Genomic DNA, 23,882 nt, shown 5'->3' with positions numbered 1-23,882 from the left:
CGGTAAAAATACTGATAAATCGACCAGTCGGATGACGATGGATCGCGGAGGATGGTAACCGGACCATCGTCGTGCGTTCGTCTGAAAATTGGCACGGAAGAGAACGTCGTCGTTCTAAATTACTCTCTTAAAATGTATCCGCAATAATTTAATACGCAGTTCGAGTGGCCCGGACGAATTTATAGCGTAAATAACACGGTACTTCCAACAAGCAGATATCATTAATCCCGTCGGGTAGCCACGATGAAGAAGCCTAACACTCGTCCCGTGCCGTTTCTGGCGATTCGTCGCGATAAAAGCCAACAAATCATTGCATCCAAGATGTATCCGTAACCATTAATCCGCGGCTGCATCCTATCCAGCTACTTAACGGCACTGGGTGAGTGCAACGAATGTCATCCTCTGCAGCCCCATGCACTGTCGTTCCGCGATGCAGGCCGGTCACGTGACCGACAGGAAGCTACCAATCGTCTTGCACGATTATCCCGGTCACCCTCTTTCCCCGCCAGCGGGGATACACGGAGCATCGTGCATCGTGCAGCGTGCACGTGCGTGTGCTCATATGACTACGTAGCCGTGTGCGTCAGCCGGGGCATCAGGGACAACGTTAAATAGGATTCGCGAGCGAACAACCACGTACGTATCTCCACACATGTCTCATACCACAGTCCGTGTCGTCCCGACGCTCCTATCATCTATACACACGTACTATACCAACAGCATACACACACCCGCGATAGAATGTATCGAACGCGCGCGAGCGAATAGTCAACGCGAATTTATACGTGCACGCGTCGTATACATGCGACGAGACGCGGCTCGGCGCAACCAGCGTCGAGAGTCGCGACCAGTAAACCGCGCTACACATTATCATAAATGCCCGCGCGCTGGAGTCCGTCCCACGCGTAAATCTGTTTCGCAAATTGCGCGAGTGGGATTATGTCATCTTCCTACAGTCTCTTTCTATCGCGTGCATCTCCTGACGCGATCGTGTCCCTCCACTTCACACAAACGGGATGGATGGAAACGAGCTGTCCTTCGACGCTCTTCCATCTTCGACTTTGTCGCTTTCATCGCTGTTTCCCTCTAACGTTTCGATAATCGTTGCGAATACATACATGTAGATTAATGAACGATCTAGTTCTCTGCCGTAGTATCGTATAGTTAACACTGTTCATTAAAAATCCGGTTTTTATTCAGTTCCTACTCTGCTGCACGCTAACGAATAGATTTCATACAATACTTGGCTGTAGATTTGAAAACTTTATATCTCATTTTTCGATATCTCTTTCTCATGACTTCGTGATTTTTCACGTAAGTATCGGTCGTAAACATAAAAATACGTGCTTACTGGAATCCACGTCACACATAATGAACGTGATAAAGAATAAAAATCCTGTTTATTCATAAGGTTGCATGAGATTGTTTTTGATTTTATTGTAGCTGGAGAGAGTCACAAGTGCGAAATTGCATACGATTGCTAAATATTTCGCGACGATTGTGAAATCTGTAGAGACGACGTAGGTAAATAAACGCGCGGTTGTATAATGAGCGCATGGGACACTTATCTTCGGTACAACAATATTGTGCAAACAATAGTGGTTTCAGATAAGAAACTGATGCAAAAGGTAGAGTAAGGAGAGTCTCTTTTCATGAATCTCGCCGACGCGGAATTATTTTTCTACCGATGGATTCTGCGTCTTGATTATTCTAACGAGGGATCATCATTCTATACACGTTAGTGTATATATGTATACGTAGTGAATATATTCGTCGATACTTCGTGATAAGACGGTGGTTAGAGAATTAGAATTGAAAAGAACTAACCTTCTCAGCTCCTTTGGCTCACAAATTAGGAATTTTTATGCCGCCCTCGCGCCATCCAATGAAGAAGCACATTTGTAGCTCTTGCACGATCGAGCTTGTGAATACCAGAACGTGGAACATAAGAAACCCAGAAAGATCCAGTTTTGCGAAAATGTTTCTGAATCTTTCGACCAAACGAATGTTTTCTTCGCGCAACTGTTCTCTCAAGTCGTTCTCTATTCGATCACTTTTCTCCACGCACGTTTCTATTGACACACGCATGCAGCGTCGATGTTAAAATTTAACTCGACTATCGTTGGACGAGATGAAACACTCGCGACGAGCGATGCAAACTTTTTGAAAGAAAAACGGCGAGCGTTGCGATAATTTAACTCGAAAAGAAGGAAAACTGGAACGCGTATCGTCCACTGTCTTCCGAAGACTTCTTCAATCTCTTTCAACGGCAGACAGACGGTGTCGCCGAACTGATAAGACCACACTGGCTGAGAGGAATTTAAAGTGAACTGCGTGGGTATCGCGAGGAGAATTATGTTTCTTCGATTGAATGCAACGATGCGATACTGCCACCTCCACCACGTCGAAAAAGGAATTTTACAACCTGTCTCTTCTCTAAGTAAACGCTCGGAACGATCCGCACGTGTAGAAAGCTCCAGAGGACGAAAACGATTACACTTGGTAAAAGTACACCACTGTTATCCGAACGAGGGAGCTATCGAATTTAGTCTAGAAAGTGAGAGAGCGATAAGACGGTTTGTCAGAAAATACAAATCGAGCCAGGATGGAGGAAGTTCTATACCCGTTTCGGCAAACTCGTAAACAGTGGTATACTCTGATTATCCACGGCGACCAATCGAAATCGAGATAGATAAGGCAGTTTAGGTTGCAATAATTTTTCCAGACCGCTAGTAGTTATTTATTCCTGTACTGAATGTACGCTTATCAGCATACTTGGAGATAATATCGCCATCCGTCTGGCTCGGTGACATGGTTCTACACTTCATAAATACACTGTTTGTCAATGCAACGTAAAGGGGTAAAGTATCTAGCGTGTTGATTGTTTTCCTCTGTCGCGGAAGATCACACGAGCTTCGAAGATTCTGGGAATCCGTCGTCTGAATCGTTTCGCGTATAGTGCGAATAGTTACGTTCTAAAACGGCTGGCTGGTCGGATCATCAAAGGGAGAGATGATTCGAGAAAGAAAGAGTTAACACGACCGGGTTCAAAATGAGTCTGCCGTTATAAATACACTTCCACGCGAAAACAACTCTTCGTTAGCTTTGACTCGTTCAAATTAGATTTGGGTACTCGGCTGGATGTGTTGCGTAACCATTCACTGTCCTGACAGCCTATACGTTACGAACAGATATTCAAAGCGTTTCTACGTTACAATCGACCACGACGTATCTCGAAATTAATGAAAAAAATATTTCGATAGTTTCCCACGTTCCGCTTGAACGGGTTACATGGAACTTGTTTCTCAAAACGTTCTAAATTTTTATGACAAAGACGTACCCGCGACACATCCAGAGGAAATCGCTCTCTAAGAACCGGTTCGCGGTAACCGATACAGAATACATAGTTAAGACTTCCTTTTGGCATCATCGATAGGATGAATGTTTTTAGAAGAACTTGTCCACTTCACGAGGAATAAAGGTGATTTAACCAGCCTGGAATATTCGTTCTTTAAACACGACGGCGACGGCGACGGCGATGGCGACTGCGACGACGACGACGAAGAACTTACGTCGTTTCGTCGAATAGGCGAAGTTGGATGGAATGATTATCGCGCAGAGAAATATTGAAGTAAAGAAGAAAAAGAAAAAAAAAGGAACAGTCGATGAACGACGATAAAGAAGCATCCATGTAAAAACGTTACGGCTCTACGCTCGAGTAGAGCCTCTAGTTGACGTTTGCCTATGCATCAACAACACAGGTGAACACCAGCGTACAGGCACGTATCTACGCACCCACGACCCACAACCGTTTCGCCTGTTTGCGAATCCCTCTTTATGTCCCTCATCCTTCACGCGCGAGCTTTCGTCGCGATCCTCGTTGTGTACAAATCTGCGCGGTAATTGATTCATGATAGAACCGCGAATTCAAACAAGACCGATCTACATTTTGATATGCCGTCGCTCGCAGTTCACTACGGATTGCGATGTCGCTCTATTATGTCACCGGCGTTGTTGCGCCGAGATACATCGTAACCAACGCGGTATGGTCTGGTCATGATCGACTCTTTTCACTGTCGCGACGAGGTGACCAAGTTTTCTCCTATTGACACCGCGATATTCGACCCTGAAGAAACTTCCGTTATTCTCGAATATCTGCCAACGCTTGCACGATTTTACGCTAGATGAGTGCAAGGTGTGTTGAGGTAGATTTTTGCATAGACCCCGGTGTCGTGTTACACCATCCTATTTAATATTCGTCCATTCCCTATTCCGTTTTTCACACTTCGATCTTCCAGCGGCTCGAAAGTTATCGCGAACAGCTACCACGCCCTGTATTTTAATTTTATTACGATGCAGTCGCATGAAGCGAATTCAAGTCGATGGAAACGCTTTTCGTTTCCATGCCGTCGGTACGCTGACTCACGCGACGAGATTTTCTTTTACCGAGTGATTTTCTTTAACCTGTGATTTGTTTTATCTTATATTAAAACGCCGTATAATTTTAGCGACCTTTTCATCGTCGAACGACCACACAAGAGAAATTGCATTTTCATATGGAATTTTCTTACACGATCGAATATACTTTCGAGCGTAGTTATTCGGCCACCGACGACGATGAAACGTCGCGATGTCGAGAGAGCATGATTCGAATTGCAAGACAGTAGATGCAGACGATTATTGCGGTTTATATTGGGCGGCACACCAGCCGTCCCCCTTTGTGTACAAATCTGCGTAATAATTGATACGCGATGGGATCACGAGCTCAAACACGAATGGGTTTTAATACGGCGGTCGCTCCCAATGTCCAGCATCGTACAGAATCTCTATTATAGTAGAGGAGAGAGGAAAGTCGTTGCAAACGAGGTTGCATCGGGTAACGCGACCAATGCAGAACGAGTGGATAATGATCGGCTTTTTTTGAGCCCATCCCCGCGAATCGCTCCTCGGTGTCCCATAGGGAACGTGAAACGCTCTTTGTACGCTGCGATTCTGGTACTTTCGTCCTTCTGCACAATGACGTCGACGGAGAAAGCTCTCTTCTCTCTTTTTTCGAAAAGAAACTATGCGATTCTCTGCGCGACGTTAGCAAAAAGCCAAAAAAAGAGAGAAAGAGAGAGAGAGAGAGAGAGGAGGGGGAGCGAGGTTGACGATGAGCAAATAGTAGACATTATATTCGTAACAATTTTTGAAATCATCTTCCTACAAGAACTCCGTATGCGAATACTGCTTGACATTTCGACTATTATAATAGATCAAACATCTTCTAAAAATACTATTTACAAAAACGAAGCGCGAGCAAATATATAAATGTCGCCGTTGATGTTCGCAGTCTAAAAAGATGGTTTTCGCATTAGGTAACTTCAACGTCACCCTTCGATTACCCAAATTACCTAGTTAACGTCGGAACGGATCCAAACATATTCGATTTGATAGCCTTATCGCGATATTATTCATGATGCACCGGGATATCTGGGAAATTGTCGTCGAGGCGACGCCATGATCTTGTTATAACGAGTCGCCGTGCAAACCGTCGGTACATCACAATCGCTGGATGATAATTTAATGTAACGACGCGCGTTAGTGCGCCGATCGCAAATGAACGGCCGCCGGCGTTCCCGTGTTAACGCGCCTACGGGAACAGCCGTGGGGGCATATTTGACACGGAACAGTCATGGATCGGCAAATCATCGAATCATCGGCGGTACTCGACAACGTAACAAGTCAACAGGCGGTCGTTATGTATATTGACGTATACTTGCCGCAGTTGCGGCGTCGATGCCTGTTTCTATTGACAAATACCCGTCGCGGGGGCGATGATGCATTACCGTACACGCGCTATCGGAATGACATGGAATGCGTATTATCGCGACAAAATGAACCAACCTCTAGGAATTCGAATGCCTCGCGTCGATATCGGTTGCATCGATGTACAACGTTTCGCGTCCATGTCGCGACTCCATCATTTACAAAACAATTTATACACACCGTCTTAACATACGATCGCCGGATCGATCACCTCTGTGACTCCACCGATGTTAATTCCATCCAACTATCGTACTTTCGTCGAAACGTTCGTTTTTAACATGATCGACACTGTCGGTAGCTGTTCGTTAAATGATTGCTGGTAAACATATCAATGTTCAGACAGGCGTGCATTTTCTCCACAGCCCTATTGCCAGTGCAAATTTAACCGTATCGTTATTGAAATAAATTGTCCCGAATCTGTCAACTCTGCTCGTTTATCGACGAAAGGGATGGTCGATGCGATGAAACGGATTTTCAGAAAGGAAATTGTAAATCCACGATGACGCGTTGAAGACGCTAGCCCTGGCGGTTTGCACGACGTACGGCTGCGTGTCGCGTGGAACGGAAAATGAAAATAATAAAAACGAGCGGTCGCGATGAATTGAAGAATCGACGAGGACAATGCGGAGTGGCGTTGAAGTGGCTGTGACGGATGATAGGCGGCACGAGGATCGGTAGATCGCGAAAGTGGCGGAGAAGCAGTCACGATACACAACGTGTAACAATGGAACAAATATCTGTAGAAAGGTGGTGCTCGTAACGTGCACACTCGACGCGCACTGGAAACAAATGTCGTACCTATGCGTGACAACCCTTATTGCGGCGAGGGGGTGGTGTGTTTGTGAGCTGCGTGTTTATTGCTCGACCTGGCAATAATAACTGGTTATTATTCATTACTCTGGCGCACCGTGCTCGGAACGCACGAATGTCGCAGTCAACTACATGGCGGCGAGAATCACTCTTTTTACTCTCTTTTTTTTCGGCTCCTCTCGAGCCGTCGAGGACACGACGATTCGTGAAATATCGCACTACGACTCCCCTTCGCTGGTGCCGGGGGAAAAAAGCGACGCGTTATAAACTACCGGAGAATTTACGCTTAGCGAGACATCGAAGGATCTATCCAGATCTATACTTCTTTTGGAAAGATTATCAGACACGATATCGATTCGTTACTATAATAACAGACTGATCCGATAGAGAAACGTATGCGGTTATTTATTGCTTCGCCTGCATTTGCAGATCACCATGTACCATGTCATGATCAGGAACGTGTAAAGAAAGCATCGTAGGATCGTATCCTTCACCGTAGCGACAACCAAGTGGAAGAAAAAAAATTATATATATGGGGATTCGCGTCGCAAACCTGGAGCATGAATAAACCAGCGAGCAAAGGTGTGGTTCCCAAGCGTCCACAGTAGGAAATCGCTCACCGGGGAAGAAAGATGGAGAACAGAAGCCAGGAGCGAACCAAGACGTGATTAATATAAAAGTGGGCGGAGCTTGGTCTGGCCGGAAGTAGCCGAAGAGGGATGCTGTGCCGTGCCAAGCAAGCGCGAAAACGGGGGTTATAGTGGCACAACTGTGTTGGTACACTGTACCGTATGTATCTTCATCCTATGCGGCTGCATACACGCCCGCTGCCCCTGCTATGTGTATGCGTGGAACGCACGTGTGTGCACACTCAGACGGGTCTACGTCTGAAGCAGCGAAAGAGGTGAGAAGATGGGCGAGCACGCCAGTCGTGGCGGGGATGATGCGAAATATACACCGCGATTGACAAGCAACACCCTTTGGCCGATCTGAACCTTGGTTCGAGCTACGAGGAAAGGCGTGACAAAGGCTTCGAATCGTTGCCAGGTAATGCCCAGCTCGAGCAAGAAGATGAACCGACGATACCACGCACCAGGCACTTGGAAATAACACGACGAATCGATCGGTACACCGGTGGACCACGCGACCATTCAACTTGGAACAGGAAACACCGTATCAGAATTTCCAACACTTCTCCAATCGATGTTCTATCGTCGTCTTCACTCAACACGGACCTCTAGCCTTTCGAGCGATCGTCAGACCGCGATCTGTTTTAACACGGCTGTCAGTGAGCAGCCGCCTTTGAATTTTGACGAAATCTTTGGTCAGCCAAAGGGACCAGAAGCAGATGGCTGCACGGAGTACCGGCAACCTTGGAGGAGCACTAGAAAACGGAAAAAGGAGAGAGGATAGGAGAAGCAGGGTGTGTTAGTTGATTGGCGAATATGGGATCGAAGGGAACCGGGCGATTCACAGGGGTTTCGGAGACGCGGGGTGCAAGGGTTGATGCGCGGGGGTGGCCAACCCCACCTACTTCTTTAACGCCCCCAAGTAGGGTAGGACCGCCTCCGTCTCTGCGTTGTTCCACCTACTACACCCCGGGACTTCTGCAGTCTCATACCTACACCACCCATACACCATCATCCTCCCATAGCTTCGTCTACTCCCATTGACTATATCCTTCTGAGAAAAATCACCCCTATTCCCAGGTAACACGAAGCGTTCTTCGATTGAAGCGTAACTACCATTACCAAACGAATATACCAAGCTAGGTGCCATCTCGGATGTTTCGTTGGATACGTCGGATAAATTTAAAGGGGAGATTGAGGCGTCACGATTAATCGATGGTCTTTCCACTGTAATTTTAGAGCAATCAAACGAACGTTAGGTTCCTATCGTATTCTCTTTCTGTTCCTTTTTTCTTACTATTTTCTTCCTTTGCCTTTTCTTTGATTCGAGTCATACGTTTCCCGTTAAAAGCGATAAATTACAGTTGAAATGGAACGATACCAAGCACTATACACGCGAAATAGGTTGAAGATAGTGAGTCGTTGAAATAATCGAGCTAATAACGCGATGATTCATATCGGAGTATTATATCTTTCAAATTTTCAGGCAGTGTCAAAGCAAGCCTATTACTGCCAAGATTATTTTTAGGAAAAATGCGTTTTGCCGGAAAGATTTCTGTACTAAGGCAGATACGCATTTAGTTACTCGAGCGTAGTTAATCTTGGAACTGTGTAGCGAGATTTATTTGACCAACCATTTTGCTTGTCCGGTGCACCTATTTGTCTTGTCAGGATCGTTAAAGTGTCATTTCCACGAATATCGTCCGGTTCGCTCAACGTAAGATCAATCAGAAAACCCCAAAGCAAAGAGCCATTTATCTATATTATAACGAGAAACACTCGGTTACCGCTAAACGACAAAACGCGATAAGCCTAAACTTGGTTTTATCGAAATACTAGAACCGCTATGACGCACATTACCGTGATCAGCGGTCGCCTGTTACATGTCTTTCGGTGGAATAATCGATAAGTTCGTAATATCGATCGTTTTTCCCAAATATTTAAATACCCATTTCCGCTAACTCTGTTTTCGTAGCGACCCAATTCCGCTGACTGAAAATCGCGTTGCTCGTCATTAAATATGTAACGATAATCTCAAGTATTTTCGTGCTAGATGTCGATTTTATTCCGAATCGTATTGCAGTGCCTACCGATAAATATCGTCCTGTACCGATCTCTGAACCAAAGACAGAGTCTTTATACGTATGTACGTTCGCCGATCGGTGCAACCTATCTGCGCGGAGATGCTAAATTCTCCGGTGACAAAACGAAACAATACGAAACAACGGACAAAAAGGGGAGGAAATATGGTGGAACAAAAGCAGCACGCACACCAATGAGAGAAGGAAGCGATAGATGCAAATGATTGGAAAAAAGCTGAACAACAGTCTCGGGTAACGGACAGCGTGCAAAGGGACTCGTCGATGGCACGTGGCGATCATCATTGAGTAAGAGCAACGCAAAGAACGATGAATGAGGCAAGCGGCAGAGAATGATGAGACAAAGAGACGGACTTAAACGAACGAAACGAAAGAGAAAGAGAGAAAGAGAGAGAGAGAGAGAGAGAGAGAGAAAATGCGTGACTGAGATACAACCATACGATTGTATTTAATCATAGACAGGCAGACAGGTAGGCAGACAGTCAGGTAGACAGGCAGTCAGGCAGTCAGGCAGACAGACAGACAGTCAATCAGGCATCGGGTGTCATTAAGAAGCAGTGCAGTGAAGACGAAACAAGTGTTGCAGGGGTGAAGAAAGTCTCTACCTGGACGGGTCTCCAGCGTGGTTCCAGCATGTCCCGCTTCCTCCTCGTCGTCTCGCTCGTGGCTGTTCTCGCTTGTTCCTCCGTCCTTCTCTTCGTAAAAGTATTTTTCGAAGAAACGAAACGGAGACACAAGACCCGTTTCCCGTTTCTCCTCTATCTTCCACAATCTTCGTCCTGGTAATTCGTACTTTTCCTCCCTGTCCGTCTTCTCCCGCCCACCCCCTCTCGTTCCTCTGTCCTTCTGCCACCTCTCTACCTTTCTCCGCCTCCCCCTCTTCCTCCTCAAGGGGTCCACTTCCTCCCCCCTTTCTCTCTTTCACCTTCTCGTTCCTCTGCTTCCCGCTCTCTTTCTCTCTCACCCTCGCTCTCTCTCCTTTTCCTTCCTTCAGAGGTCTATTTATCTATTTATCTATTCCTCCCTTTCGGCTTTCGCGGTTCACGGCTTTTCTCTGTCTCTCTCTCTCTCTTTCTCTTTCTCGTCGTTGGTCACCTCCGCGTGCGCCGCGCCACGTGTCTCTCTCCTTGGGGAGAGGAGGACGATGTCTCGATTTTTCTCGGTGTCGCGGTTTTCAATTTCTCTGGCCGGGACGCGAGCGCGACAATGCGGCGAGACAACGGTAGGTTACGACGATATCTGTCTATCTGTCGGACCAAAGGGACGAGCGATGCGTATCCACGTGTTATCCTCGTAAGTGCTGCGTGATATTTTTGAAAGGAGGGTTGTGGATGATGATAGTGGTAGTGTAATAGTAGCAGTAGCAGTGGTAGTAGTAGTAGCAGTGGTAGTAGTAATAGTAGCAGTAGTAGTATCAGTAGTAGTAGTAGTAGTAGCAGTAGCAGTAGTAGTAGTGTAGTAGTAGTAGTGGTGGTAGTGGTTGTTGGTGGTGGTGGTGGTGGTGGTAACGACGAAAGGCGCCCTCTTTCGCAATCGGAGCTGACCAGCGTCGTGTTCGTCCACGTCCTTGGTCTTTATCCTCGTCGTCGTCGTCGTCGACGCAGGAAACGTGCGCTGAACCGTGCGGAATTGAGAGTGTGGTTTAAAGAAAAAGGGGTACCGCGCGCCGGTGGCTGCCGTCGCGACTGTGCGACGCTCGGCACCGCTTGGCCGCGAAACCCTACGGCCGCACCGAACACGCGGCTACTGAGTCGGCGCACTCACACGGCCTCCCTCTGTCTCCATCCCTCCCTCGCCGTTTCGTTGCCTCTTCGTTTCACCTTCTATCTCGATGTATCTCGTTCCTCGTCCCTCGTTGTAGTCCCGTTTCTGTCAGACACGCTTCGTCCGCGAAGCCTCACTACTTGTACGTAGCTCCTTCTGCCTTCGTGTCTGTCGTTCTTTTCTTTGTCCGTGTCTTGCTTCTCTCACGCTCTTTCTTTCTCTCTCTCTCTCTCTCTCTCTTTGTCCCGTTGTCACCCGCGTCTTCTTGGATATTCCGCCGAGCACTTACCAGTTTCTCCTTCGTAAATACGCTTTTGATTTGAACGTACAGCCAGACTTCGCTGCCACGCAAAAATGTGGAGAAGCTTGAATTTTGTATCGTGCCGCATCAAGGAACACTTGACTTGCAACGTGTTGCGGCAACACTGCCGAGATACCGGTAATTAGATAATCAGATAATCGTGGCACGTGTAGGTTTCCGCGATATCGTTTATAAGATAGATGCTGATCCATGTTCACGCACGGCAGAGGTTGCGTTAAGATATTGACGGGAGTTGATGCGGCTCGATGTAGTTATTGTTATCGATTCGGCCTAGTCCTAAGACCACACTAAAGCTGACGAGCCATTCCGATGCATTCATCACCATCACATCGCAGGGCAATTTATCATCGCCGTATGCACGTAGTCTTGGATATAATCATCAATTCGTAATACCTTTCATTCATGATATTTAAAACCGACGTGCATACACCGTGGAAATTGCACGAATACCCCTTCTTCTAAATATACGCGTTCGCTTCCTTTTTTTCTTTTTTTTTATTCATAGCTCGTTGCCGTGGAAGGGATCGTTCTTTGACATTTTAATAATCTTCCTCTTGCTTCCGGGTACGAGTAATTTCGATATATACAGAATGCACGAACGGTGAATGAGAAACTTGGATAGAACACGGTGAACGAAAGAGTAAGCAGATACTATTAGAGGTTATCATGAAAAGTTGTGCCAGACAGTGACACATATCGAGGAAAGGAGCGTATGGTATGCAAGATTGAAACTGTCATGGTTATAATCGGAACGATAGCGAATGATGGGGGTAAGGACAATGTAGGGAAAACGGGTCGTGGAAGGGAAGCACGGAGGGGGACTTTGCATTGGCTAGTTTGTTGTTGTTTGTTGTTGTTGTCCGTCTTGTTTCTCGACGGACGGAACCAAACCATTCGCACAATGCCGAGTGCATAGCTACGGTATTGATAAGAACCTTCAATGGCGGTGGGGAAAGAGGGATGCCGAGGGAAACGGGCAATGCGAGAGCGTGAAAAGCAAAAGCATTGCGCGCACACACAAGCGCGAGATACTACAGAGAGCACGATTTTTCTTTCACTTCGATAAATCCTTTCGTCTTCTGACGTTATCGATTTCATAATTGAAAACTGTCATGTAAGAATTCGATTTGTCCGATCGGATGTATCTTCTTCACGCTGTCAATAATAATTACAGGGTCGACACAGCGGAAAGAGATGAGTTTAATAAATAAGAGGAGAGATCAATCGTTAATCGACAGGAAAATAATACCCGTCGGAAAGTAATATCCGGAAAATGCGACAAAACAGGAGCCTGTGGAAAGGGACATCGTTATCGCTTAAAAGCCCCGATATTCGGCGAAATATCGCACAAACACCGTCATTCTGATGAAAAGATTGTCAATAACCTCTAACACCTGTTGCACAGTTTAGCGACGGATTTTATTCTCACGCGTGGGCTATATTCATTTATTGGCTCGCGGATTTCATGGGTCACACATCGTTCACGTCGATGCACAGCGGCATAAACGGTTAATGTGGTTCATTCACACAGTAATAAAACTACATTCGGTGAAAATTTCTGATAAAATTATATCGGCCGCAATAAATTTCATCGAATTATTGCGCTCTAATTGCTATGCATTTATTAATCGCATATATGTTAAAAAGCCGCATTATCATTCTCGGTGAGAACGTTTGAATAAATTGTTTATTGAAACTGAGCCACTGTATCGAAAACGTAACGATGAAGAAGATTAAGGTTTATAATAATTTCCACCGTTCATAGTCGAGTACGAGTTCTAAGAAGATTACGGTCACTGGTTATCATCGTATCGGTATAATTTCCTGGTCAAGTACAAAAAAAAAAGTTTTTAACAACCATAGAAGAAGGATCGTGCTGTTTCACCCTCGATCTATCCACCTTGCGTGGGAGGTGCATTTCGTAGTGTTGTTGATTTTTGCATAATTTATCAAGGTTGTTTGGTTAAGCGAACCGTTAGGGTGAGTCGCAGGGGTTGTCGAGCTTGGGGATTGCGCGATGGGGCGACAATTTCAGACACCCTTCGCCAAGATGATTAGCATCCGCTTCAGGGACGTACTTATTTCCAATCTTACTACTAATTTTTCTCATACTCTACTGCCGTCATGTTATTGTAAAAAAAATAATTAATTCGTCAAAATACGAACGATCTTCTTACAATCTTTTTACATCGATCGATTCGGCCCTTTTCGAGTATCTACGATGCTTACGCGGTGCGCGATGTCTGGCCATCGACATTCGAATCTACTTACACCGTGAGTCTACCATTATTTCACTGCATATGGAACAAACACGAATTTCAAAATAACATCGTATCGCACAATCAAATGCAAACGGCACTGTAACTTGTTTATAAATGAAACGACGATTGGCGATGAACGAAGCGATGGTTACCAACGAATAAACTAAAAAATACGAAAGTAGAAAAAAATCACATTTTTGCACGACACGCGTTTCTTCGAAAGAATCTTCGTTTAGGACGGCCCTGTCCGACACGTAAGCAGGCATATCGCGAGTACACGACGGAGTTGTTGAGGATGGGAATGGGTGGACGCAGGGTTGGCACACAGTACGAAGGGGTTGCGAGGAGCAAAGGGGTGTCCAGTGGTACCAGGGAATGGGACAGCGAGGAGCGGCAGGGGGTCGAAGGGGACAAAACCCGTTCTATACTATACTACTCTACAATAGTTGTTTACCAGAGTCATACTGATCGATACTCAGTGTTTGCTATCAGAGGGAACCATGCATGCCGGGCGCTACTTGCCCAACACCAAAAGTAAACACCCACCCCCGTCCGCTATCACCCCAACAACACTCCCACCGTTCCTCCACCGACTGGTTAGCGGCGAATTCTCACTCGCACATGCTACCCCTCTCGCTCACTCTTCCAATCTCTCTTAGTGTCCTAGCCGATCTTCGTGGAATGCATAGACATTTGGTTTGCGTGTTGCGCGGTACATACGTGTACGTACGATCATAAGTGCAAATGTACATTTCGTACATCGATAACAGAAGACCTCGCCTATACGGTCCACCTTGGGGATCGACGATTCGATCTACTCGCAGACCACTGTTAACATATTGGTTCTATGTCCGATGTCTCGTCTTAGAATTCGGTTAACCTGAATATTTAGACGAGTACGATTGCCACGACATTTAAGAAAATACGCACGAGTATAAGCGTCCATAAACAACGCACGCGCGTATCACAGGCGTCATGTTTCCCTGTAGCAGGCTTCTATGTTTAACCACTTCGTTCACGGTATAAACTGCACCCGTAGGAGCGCGCGGGGGTTGTCTCCGAACGATCATAGCTAGGTCCAGGCCGTTTCACCTCGTACATTTGCATAATAAGGTCTCTGCTACACGTGTCCGGGAACACGGCACCGGGGGAAATAAGAGTGTTAAAGGGTGCAGCGTGGAAAAAAAATATACGTGTCGTAAGATTTTTCGGCGGACACGGAGATTTTGACGCGACGCTGAACAATGTCGTTACCACGAGCGGAACGGTATACATAATTTTCACAGAGTGCACGAGTATTTGCATAATATCCCAGGCCAAAGAAAAATAGGGCTTGTTCACGTGTGCGGATAGAATTATCCGTGCTAATGGAGCAATTAACGTGTCCAATGTATATCTTTTTTTTCCCTTTCTTTCTTTCTTTGATCGTGACGTTCGATCGATTTTTGCGGCAAGGTGAATATAGTGGCGCCTAGCACGATAACTCGTTATGGTAAACGGCATTCGGAGTAATGATTTTAATACGAAGTCCCGTAAAGAGAGGGTGGGACGCGGCAAAAGCCGGAAAGTCGCCGCAAATCCTGCGCAGAAGGGAACAGAATAGGGAGACCGGTAAACAAACAGTGAAAATAATATAATTTACAGAGGATTAGGAATGGTCGGAACGGTGCAAGGTAGGGAAGGGTAGGAAAGGGGCGGAAAAGGGTTTCGGTGCACAGAATAACTGTTTCTGGTTATAATTGATATCCTGGCAAAGCTCTATAATCCCCCCCAGTCGAGCCACCACCCTCTTGAAAGTCGAAACCCACTACGGCAAAAGGTGGAGACCCCAAAACCGCACCACGTTTGGTCATGCTTCTATTTACGGAACATTTTCATAATGGTTTATTTCCGCTAATGTCAGCCGACCAACGGAAAAGACCGTATTTTCTCTACAAATTTCACAGACAGTCTGCGCCCGGTCTACCTTCATTTCGATTTCCCCCGCGAAGACGAAACTGCAAAATACATTATTTCATCGTCGAACTTGTTTCGTGCGGCTTGCGGTTAACATGGCCCATTTAGTTCTCGAACTTCCGACATTTTCCTATAACGTATCGCGTGTGTTTTTTCATAATAACGCACCGAGATTTATCATTCGCGAAATTTTTCCATTATTTAAATTTATTCGCACAAAAGATTTTCACGGACCAACCCAGTCGGGTCTCTCTCTGAAAAGGTAGAGAATCGGCCGCGTCGTGTTTCGCGTTTCAACGTTCGCTCGCATAGAGATTGCTAATCGAATTAACAAAAACGACGCGATAAAAAAACATCGAAAGAAATGCCAACTATAAAAATGAGTTGTAACGAAGCGTAGGCAAAAAAATGTGGTGTAGAAAAGCGAAGCCAGGACGCGGCGACATCGGTGAAAGGAAGAGAGAAATGTAATATCTAGCGACCACGTAATTATGATTCCATTGAAAAGTTCGCCAGACTGGCCCTTCGTGGACGCATTAATGCGGCTGACCGTCTCTCTCCAATTATAAAAGTCTTCGAACAATGGAAACCGCGAGTACTGACATCGGGGCGAACACATGCACGACCGGGTAAATAATACTCGCATCTGTCCAGCTCCGTTTTTCAACGTTTGTTCTTCCGCCCGCCATCCGGATGTCTGGGACTCTGTCTCGCAGAGCATTTCACTCTCAAGAGTATCATACCAAGGGAATCTCCTCTCTCTTCGCTCATTCCGGTTCTTTCTTCTTTACATTTTGAAGTGCGTAATAAGACAAATTCCAGCTGTTAGAATGATCAGGGGCACAGGACCTAATTAGCGAACATGAAATAATCTCCCTAGTTCGTGTACCGTGTTTTCCAGAGAATACGTAATTTTCAGTCTGAATTGAAGATACAATAGGGGCCCCGCGTATAGCGTCAGCTTTATTCTCATTGTAACTCGTTGACAAAGAAAAACGAAGGAGTTGACATTTAGCGAACGAACGGAACGTGGAACGCGCTACAGATCCTACGAATGACAAATTAACGAGCCGTGGTTTTCTCTCACGCCAAGATCCTCCGAGCGTTCGAAACGGCGCAAATCCACCCCCTGTTTCGACGAACGATCTAATCCTCGACAAAACTTCGACGAAGCCGTTAAAAGAGATTGATCGTCATCTCGTCACTCGTACTCGATCCAATTCTTCCTCCGCTCTCCCTCCCCCCATCCTCTTTCACCGCGTCCCAATAAATCCCACGAAACGTAGAAACGACGAATGAAATCTTCGCTGTAAATACCTGGTCCAAGTATCGGCGCATTAGTCACGTCCTTAAATGTAGCTCAAGCCTAAGATTCGTAGAGCTAAGGGTACATTTGCATAGTAGAAGAAAGCATTAGTGACGTCACTTACCGCTACGATCAACTTGATTTCGAAGGATTTCGATACGAACTACGAGCTAAGTCGATACTGTGGAACAGCTAACACTTTCGATGGACTATTAATGATCCTACTGATACATCTCGAAATCCAGGTTTAAGTCAATGTTTAAATGACAACGTATGCACGTTGACGTAATGATATTAACACGTCGCCTATAAACAAGATTACTATAACCCGTCGGCAAATGAGAAATCGTGTGTAAATTGCAGTTAGAGAAACCGTGTCTTACCGATAATTCTAAAGAGTCGAAAATTTTACAGGAATATCAACTCAAGAATGAATTGCGGCTATGAAAGTGGGGAAGGGGGTGTCATTAGAGATCCAGAGGGGTTGCCAGCCACCTCTCCAAGTCGCTGCCCTCACCGTCCCCTTATCCGAGGGGAATTTCTAACTGATTTACGAGAAAACAAGACTGTTTAATATTTCTCTTGGTCCCTTGGCGCCACGGTTAGACTCCTGCCTCGACGCGTGACTTTTGCAACGTGTCCAAAGTCTCGTAACTTGGTTAAACCAACGTGTATTACGATACGTAACGTCGTTCAGATAATTATACGATTTATTACAAGATTTCTTAAATCTTTCATATTTCGATACAGTTAAAAAAAAAATGCAAACGGCGAGAATCCAAAAGAATTTTTGTTTAAAACTTGTATGATCATATGTATATGCAAATCTATACAGTATGACAATGAAACCTGTATCGTTCGCTTGTATAAATCTCCCACTTGAGATCTACTTAGAGACCCTCATTCTCTACGGTTTTAACCCTCGGTAACGTCCTCACGACCAAACAAGTCGCTTTTGCTTTCAACCCCGCTGGCTTGACTGGCACGGTCGGTGGCGTATTTCCTAAAGATGTAAATGCCAATGCCGATGGTACTACCTGTATTTATAAAAGATTCCTAACGTTATCAATAACTTTGCTTTCACAGTGAAAATTTCCAATCGTACAATTATAGTTGACATTTACAGTTGTTAAATTACATTTCTTAATTTTGATTTGGAACAAACTTCGTAATTGCGCGCCACGACGAGCTTCACAGTCGAGTAACCTGTTGGTTAAAACGCGCAAAACACTTTGGAAAGTTCGTGAAAACGTCGATTATCAGCGACCTAAACCATTTTAAAAACTTGGTAATTTTATCGTTCGGTTTTCAAAGATTTAAGAGGAAAGCTTGCGCTCGGCTGATAAAAATAAGACTATCCGTCTGTTAACAATTCGAGACATTCGAGATATCTTCGTGGAACTATTTACATCCGCAGCGCCAAATCATTAATAAGGCGCCTAGCGGACTTCTACTAACTCCAAGGGAACAATTGGGAAAGGAGCCTGCAAGAAGGATGGCAGAAGGGTTACAAAGGAGGTCAGAGAGTGGTTTAAGGAACGAGACATTCCACTCGACATTAATGATAATTAGAACGTTAAGGCGACAAACGAAAATAAAACAAAAGACGAAGGGATGTACATTTCTATAACGATGAACAATTTCCCTGCAAAATGTCCACATTAAGATTGTAAACCCTTAACTCTGAATTAAAATTTCAACTGTTATTGGACATGAAACAAAATGGAATTAAAACCCGAAAGACAGGAAAGCCAATGTCAGAGATCAGTAGTATATGCCCGCGTAAATCAGCCAAGGAGAATATACCTACTACGATTCCCAAATAATTAGCCAGCAAGTCAGAAATTGTCCCTGTTTAAAGAACGCGAATATCGCGCGTTTCGATACGAGTTTTAATAATTTGAGAACGCAGCCGCGGCAATTGATAATCCCACGATGAACCCTCCTAATATTTTTCTCCGCAGTTACCAGCGTCCTCTGTCGAAAGAAAAATGGGAAAAGGGTAGCAGAAGCATAAACACCCGCGATAGCGAGCTCTCGTTATCACGAATAAATCAAATGACTGGTGGATATAAGCGGACAAAGCAACCCCGCAGCATATTTTCTAGTAAACTTTCCCGAGGAGGTGTGAGCCCGGAGAGATAATAAATGCATGTACACGATACGAAGCAGCCAATATAACACCAGTGAAATTTATATAGACTCCGCACACGACTTCGTGGACCTACGTGTACATGCACAAGGGATGCTTCGTTTTACTGTGCTCTTCTGGCAACTGCCCGCGGTAAATAGCCGGATTATAAATAACAGTTGCGACAATATTACCCTTGCGGCATGGGATGGTAACCGCAACTGTGTCGCGTACATTCGTACAACATCGACGAATGCGATGCAATTGCAACTGATAAGAGCCTTTGCCAAACGAGAGAAGTCCTAGTAACGTGGCACGGCTCGTTTCTCTTGCCGAATTCGCTGCATTTAACGAATCCCTCTCCCTGTCTCTCTTTCAACCGAATTCGACTTCATTCACGCACACCGACGCAATAGACGCTGGGTAGCCTCCAGAGTTTTTCCCTTTAACGAACGACCGTTATAAATAATTTCGATGCTTTGTCGTATTGCGTCGGCCGAGCGTGCCACAAAACTGAGTAGGGGGTGACTCCACGTCTCTACTCTTTCTTTTTTTCTCGACCGCGCCAAAAGAGGGTGAAGCCCCAGAATCAGAGGGTCCGACAGAGGGAAAGAGGTTCTCTCCGAGGTTCTCGCTCATTTATTCCTTTATCTCGTTATGAAAGAAAGATATCCCGCTAAGAAAGGATTAATTAATTAATACAACGCTTGATAATATATTTATCGGATCGACGCGTCCGCGGAGAACCCGGCGCTGTCGGTGTATTTCATCGAAATTGTTTGATGTAGCTCGCGCGGTACGTTTGGCGGGAATTTATGGAGGCGCGCAATACAGTTTATTGAAAATTATGTAGATCCCAGTTCCGAGAGCGAAAAAAAAATACAAAAAAAGGGCCAGATAGCTATTCTAATAATCGTGTGTACCGCACTTATAATTCATGGAGGCGAAAGCGCGGCTCAAAGCACAATGCATATACTTGGCCGCGCGATAAATAACCGTTGGCTGTATGAATCATCGCAATTTATATTTCGCTCGGCTATTTTTATCGTTCGGTATATTATTTTTTATACGCCAGCGTAAACCCCATAAATCTTTCCTAATTAAAGGATTTAACGTACGTGGGCGGGGAGGAGCGGGAGGAAAAAAAGGTATCGCGAATGCCGAGCGAATAATTCGACGAAACACGTAGGTGACGCGAAAGAACAATAAGTGGTTGAAACGGGCGAAACCAAGACATCGAAGAACGACGGAAGCACGAAGATAGAAGCGAAATTAGCCCAGAGGGACTTCTTAACAACTGGCAGAGAATAGTAGGGAGTGGGTGGCTTTTACACGCGGCTCTAACCACCCTTACGAGATACAATCCACCCCCTTATGCCTCGGTAACTCTGTCGAATTTGTAGTTAAGGTTGTAAACGTAAACCTGGGAATTCACCCCCACCAAGATTCGGCGAGCGTTACCGCTCCACGCTTTCTCATTCGAACCCTTTTCCATCCTTCTTCGCACAGGCCAAATATATGAACGCGTATACGCGACACTGCTACGCAAATGTTAGGTTATGTTTGCAAACCCTCTCGTACGTAACACGCGCCTCGTTCTTCTACAACCCTCAGTATATGTACCACCCACGTCTTACAACCTCCCTCCGTGGATAACGAGCACGATGTAAAGCACGTCTCTCTCTCTCTTTCTCTTTCTCGGCGTTCCTCTAGCCGATAACTTTTCGAACACGCGATATTATCCAACGTCGATGTACACGATACATTATTATTATTTTCTTCTCGACAAAACACGTGTCTTCGAGAATTCGTTGACTCAACGGTAAGTCCAATAAAGCGAAACAACTCTGGGATATTCTCACCTTGGAAAACCTACGTATAAACTATCAACGAAAGGACAGAAGATCGGCTGGCTTATACTTGCCATCGCTAGTATATCGGATCCGCAGTGGAAACATGCTCGGGAAATGGTTGCGGATATTGGTCATAGATATATTTCTGAGGGAGCAAAAGGGAGCGCGTTGGAACATAAAAAGATCGCCTCGCCTTATAGCAAACGGCAACCACCCCTCCTTTCTACCACCCCCCACCCTTACGATCTTCCTTCTCTTTCTCGTCCTCTACTAGCGTTCACAACCACCCTCCGATTTATGGAACATTCTGTACATTCGATATTTTCTATTGTCGATCGCCCCTATTTGTCTTATTTATGTTTCTTTTAGGGACCACCCTCGATCACCCTCCGCTGTTTCTGCCTTGGCTTGGCCTGCGTCCACCCCCGGCCAAGTACCGCGTCCACTCTCGTGCGAAATTCACCCCCTACGGACACGAACGGTCGACCGACCACTGGATATTCCGAAGGATTTGCTCGCGATGCAAACGCGTCGCTATATTAAAACGATATATTCCGGCGAGGCGTAGGAAATTAAATACGAGGGGAGTATCGTTACCACTTAACGCCAAGCGAATATTCCTTTCGGCAAAGGGTGAAAAACAGGTATAAGAATGCACCGTGTCATTGTATGTGATGTGGTCTCCGAATTACAATGACCTGGCATATTTCGCGTAGAAAATGACGAGGCGAAGCTATTTTCTGGATAAGCGGATAAGCGTATTTTATACTCGGTGTAGTATGAAAATTGAAAATACCAGCATCCAAGGTACAAACTAATATAATAAGTTATCGCGGCGCAAGCCTTTTAGCTCTATGACGACGAAACGATTGGAGGGAAAACGAACGAGCGTCTTACTCTGAAATCCAGCTCAGCCGATAGTGTCTTCTTCTTGTACGGTGTACACGATTTGTCTTCGGCTAGTTTAGACTCGGTGTTAATACGAGAATAAACAGCGAGGTAAGATCCCTCTTGGCTTAACGCGTCTCTCCTTGAGTAAGCCCGGTTAAGTCTAGAGGGAGGTTCGAGATTCGAGGTTCCAGGTTTCAGGTCTGGACGGCCTCGAGCTGGAATGAGCAAGGGCTTTCTAATTAAGATCGTTAAACTGCCATGAAATTCAAATTACGTTTACTGCTGTCCTTACTTCCCTTCACGGACCCTTTTGCGGACGATGGCGAGGCACCATTTCGCTAGACTCTTCGGTCAGAAATTAACTATACCTTTTTAAAAGTTTCTCGTACGTAATAGAACCACGACGTAGAAGCGTCGTTCACCGCGAAAGATCGAACATTGATAAAAAAAAAGGATCTCTCGATACTCGAACAGTACACACGAATATCTTCTTGTACAGACATCGTAACAGAAATCGGATGTTTTGTCGCACGTCGGTATAAGAAGACTAATCGATATCGAAATTTCAATAATACTGCAATCTGTGAGCACTTCCCAGACTAATCTGACGATATTAGCATAGATCCTCGGACGTTAGATAACTTGGAATCTTGAAGGGTTGAGGGAGGAAGGAGGCAAAGGACGTCTGATAACCGCCCCTTGTAAGTTAGCGTATCAGCCAGCGAGAAAGGGTAAGGAAAGGGGTGGTTTAGGACAGCACGCGTCCCTTCTATTAAATTAACGTAAGGCAAAGGGGTGGAAACCACCTCTTTCCCAGATACTAGGTCAACCGATTCAACCTTTCGGAATCCCAAGTGATTCATACGTCGTTCCCGTGACTCCTTGCATAAGACAAATTTTCCTGATGACGAAAGAAGAAGAGGTGCGGCGTGATGGAAAGTTGTTCGACTAGCTGGTTAACCTACAGCCCAGTCTAGAAGCCAGGGAAATAGATAAGAACAGGTCCTTGCCCTTGACAAACACTGAATTTCAAGGAAGTTTGGGCTCGCTTGCACCCGCAGACGTGATGTCAGAAGCGGAGCAACTGATTAAACTATCACTCGTTATACAAACTACCCCCATAGACAAGGGTCGTCCAGTTCAACTACGTCGTTCGTGAGCTAGAGACACGATCGCGAGCATCTACTGCATAATGCGGTCAAATATTAACGCTAACAGAGCCGTACTAAATTTAGACAATCGATGAAACGCTCCGACAACAGGGTGAAATAAGAAAAATACGATCGACTGGCGCCGAACGATGAAAATTCAACGACGTCACACCATGTTAAATATTTTCCCTGGAGAACGTATGGATCGAACAAACACGGAGGATGTTTTTGAGATAAGCAAGGAGTACATCGGAGTAGTTCGGACCCGTACGAATTCGAACGAAGAAAGGGTGTGTCGGACGACCGTGTCCTGTCATGTTCGATAGCGATATAGCTTGGGCCCTGGCTCCCTTAGAATTTCCTGATTCTCCTTTCTCTAATTGCATAATAGAATGCCCGCATGTAGGGAAAAGATGGGTGGTTAGTATAAACGTCGCATCCGTGGACCATGTATGAGGGTAGTGATGATTTTTGTTAATTATCAACTCATTCAACTCTTCCAATTTGATCAATAATCATCTTTTTGTATTGTTATTTCTTTTTTTTTTTTTTTTATTTTTTAAGGAGAGTGCATGCATCGTGGTACAGGAAGCGACTTAAACGAACGAGTAACCACGTCGTTCCATTAAAATGGTAAGGACGAATACATGGGAGGACACCATGGCGATAAAGCTCTTGTAGAGACAAAAGAGGAAGGTTTGTTTACGTAACGCTTTATCGTTAGAGGGTTCGCCGGATTTTCTTGTTGATCCTCCCGGTTCTTCTAATAGCGATTTTGGTTTATTTTGGTTAACAAATTAAAATGTTCCCTTCCTTTATGTTCTATCCCTAAAAATTACTCTGCTTTTGTTTCTCATAACTGGATAAATATTTATGCAAGATTATCGGCGGGGACAAAAGT

The 23,882-nt window shown here is 45.3% G+C and overlaps 1 protein-coding gene across 17 annotated transcripts in view; it reads right to left on the bottom strand.

Annotated features, from left to right (window-relative positions):
- LOC122574326 (forkhead box protein P1-like) overlaps nt 1-23,882 on the bottom strand; it is a 247,811-nt gene that overhangs the window by 206,744 nt on the left and 17,185 nt on the right. For 5 of the 17 annotated variants that reach the window (XM_043741793.1, XM_043741777.1, XM_043741778.1 and 2 more), the window contains exon 1: nt 9,952-11,106. The exons of 2 other annotated variants lie outside the window; for them this stretch is intronic. Coding sequence is in view for 11 of the 15 variants with exons in the window: in XM_043741777.1 (XP_043597712.1) it covers nt 9,952-9,981 (30 nt within the window). In the remaining 4 variants the exon portion in view is untranslated. Of the gene's footprint in view, nt 1-1,827; nt 2,469-9,951; nt 11,108-23,882 lie in introns of those variants that run through there. 10 more of the 17 variants (XR_006319002.1, XM_043741780.1, XM_043741782.1 and 7 more) reach the window with 4 other exon arrangements.

The sequence above is a fragment of the Bombus pyrosoma genome, linkage group LG13 (assembly GCF_014825855.1).
Source record: "Bombus pyrosoma isolate SC7728 linkage group LG13, ASM1482585v1, whole genome shotgun sequence".
NCBI lineage: Eukaryota > Metazoa > Arthropoda > Insecta > Hymenoptera > Apidae > Bombus > Bombus pyrosoma.
This window is presented reverse-complemented; position numbering and strand designations above follow the sequence as displayed.